Source organism: Juglans regia, chromosome 6 (assembly GCF_001411555.2).
Source record: "Juglans regia cultivar Chandler chromosome 6, Walnut 2.0, whole genome shotgun sequence".
NCBI classification, from domain to species: domain Eukaryota; kingdom Viridiplantae; phylum Streptophyta; class Magnoliopsida; order Fagales; family Juglandaceae; genus Juglans; species Juglans regia.
This window is the reverse complement of record NC_049906.1, coordinates 25,041,686-25,043,688: the sequence shown is the minus strand read 5'-3', so window position 1 is coordinate 25,043,688 and position 2,003 is coordinate 25,041,686. Positions and strand designations below refer to the sequence as shown.

General features: G+C 46.1%; 1 protein-coding gene across 1 annotated transcript; it reads left to right on the top strand.

The window, feature by feature from the left end:
* The first annotated feature begins 219 nt into the window (after positions 1-219).
* LOC108993488 (UDP-glycosyltransferase 89B2-like) lies at positions 220-1,795 on the top strand. The gene has a single exon (XM_018968422.2). The coding sequence runs from the start codon at positions 284-286 to the stop codon at positions 1,679-1,681; it is 1,398 nt and encodes a 465-aa protein (XP_018823967.2). The 5' UTR covers positions 220-283; the 3' UTR covers positions 1,682-1,795.
* The last annotated feature ends 208 nt before the right edge of the window (positions 1,796-2,003 follow it).

Here is a 2,003-nt window from a genome sequence, read left to right as displayed (position 1 = left end):
TGAATGTAAAGACGTCAGTCATGACGCAAACCAAGTGAGAACATATATCAAAAACCATAAAATCGTCAACCAAATAGTCCAAGCAGATCGGGAAAAGCAATAAATATGTTATCACAGCCCATCACTTTCACCGGCCGCATATAAAGTTGAGGAATTCCACACGACTCTCTCTCTCTCTCTTTCTTTTATGGGAAAATGTTCTTTTATATATAAGCAGCACGAGCTTCTGAAGGTTTAGAGCCATTGCCCACCGAATAGCCACCCCAAAGTTTCGATCTCAATCATGTCTAACAATGGCGTGCACATCGCCGCTTATCCATACCCAACCTCAGGCCATATTATACCTTTGCTCGACCTCGCCCACCGCCTGCTCACCCGCGGCCTCACTGTCACCGTTTTTGTCACCACCTCTAACCTTCCTCTGCTTCAACCTTACATCTCCACACACCCGTCTTCTCTTAAACACTTGGTTCTCCCATCCCCTGATATTACAGCTCCTCCGCAGAAGAGGCTCCTTGCTACCATGCGCGCCTTACGTGACCTTCACTATCCTATCCTCCTCCAATGGTTCCGATCTCATTCCTCACCTCCTGTTGCTATTATATCCGATTTCTTTCTCGGCTGGACAAACGACCTAGCGTGCGAGCTTTGCGTTCCACGGTTAGTCTTCTCACCTTCTGGTGCCTTTGGGTTGTCGGTTGCTCTCTCTCTGTGTCACGATCCACCGGATAACGATGATCAGGATATCAATTTCCAAGTTTCGTTTCCGAAAATCCCGAACTCTCCAGCATTCCTATGGTGGCAGATCCCTGCACATTATAGAAGCCTAAAAGGGGACCTGGATCTGGAATTTTTTAGAAACGACATGCTGGCCAATACGATGAGTTGGGGGATGGTGTTCAACTCGTTCATGGAGTTGGAGCGCGTTTACTTTACGCATCTGAAGAAAGAACTCGGAAATGATCGTGTGTGGGCCGTAGGACCCGTATTGCCTCCTGAGAACGGTGATTTACAGGAATACGTTGTTAGAGGTGGAGTAAGCTCTGTACCGTGCCATGAGCTAATGACTTGGTTGGATGCTCGTCCAAACAACTCAATTGTCTATGTCTGCTTCGGTAGCCGTGCGATGTTGACACAAAGGCAAATGGATGTGCTGACTGCTGGGTTAGAGCAAAGCGGCGTCCAGTTTGTTTTGTGCGTGAGGGTGCCTCGCGAAGACGAGAAGAAGCAGGCGAATGCTGATCATGGCGTGATTCCTAATGGGTTCGAAGATCGCATGGAGGGCAGAGGATTTGTAATAAGGGGATGGGCGCCGCAGGTCTCAATACTGAGCCACCGAGCCGTGGGTGCGTTCGTGACTCACTGCGGGTGGAACTCGGTGCTGGAGGGGATCACCGCGGGAGTTGTGATGTTGACATGGCCAATGGGTGCGGACCAGTACGCGAACGCAAAGTTGTTGGTGGATGAGTTAGGGGTTGCAATCAGAGCTTGTGAGGGCACTCAGAACATTCCCGAGCCAGCCGAGTTGGCTCGGTTGTTGGCCATCTCTGTTGAAGAGACTAGGCCAGAGAGGGTTCTGGCCAAAGAGCTGAGTGCTGCAGCCGCAAGTGCAGTTAAAGGAGGAAGTTCAGATACAAATTTGGATGAGTTCATCAAGCAGTTGGGTGATCTTGGAAAGTGATCAGAGCCAAACATGTGTTTCTTCATAGATAACTATTTTGTTCTTCAAAACGATCAAACATGTGTTTTCTCTATACCAATTATTGTTTAAGGATGTGTCACTCTGGATTTGTTACTTCACTTGTTTTTTCCTAACTCCATTTCATCATGTCATCTCCTTACCTCTGCATAGAAATATTACTGTTATAAATATATCTCACAAAAACAAACTCATTAACTAACATTATTTCATATATCTATTTTACAATAAAAGTAACTTTAAAATCAAACGTATCTATACATTAAGCTATAAGCCAGATTGTAAATTTACTTTTTATAAGATT

Excerpts from the sequence above, each read along its gene's own strand:
- LOC108993488 (XM_018968422.2), top strand. The coding sequence starts at position 284 with ATGTCTAACAATGGCGTGCACATCGCCGCTTATCCATACCCAACCTCA.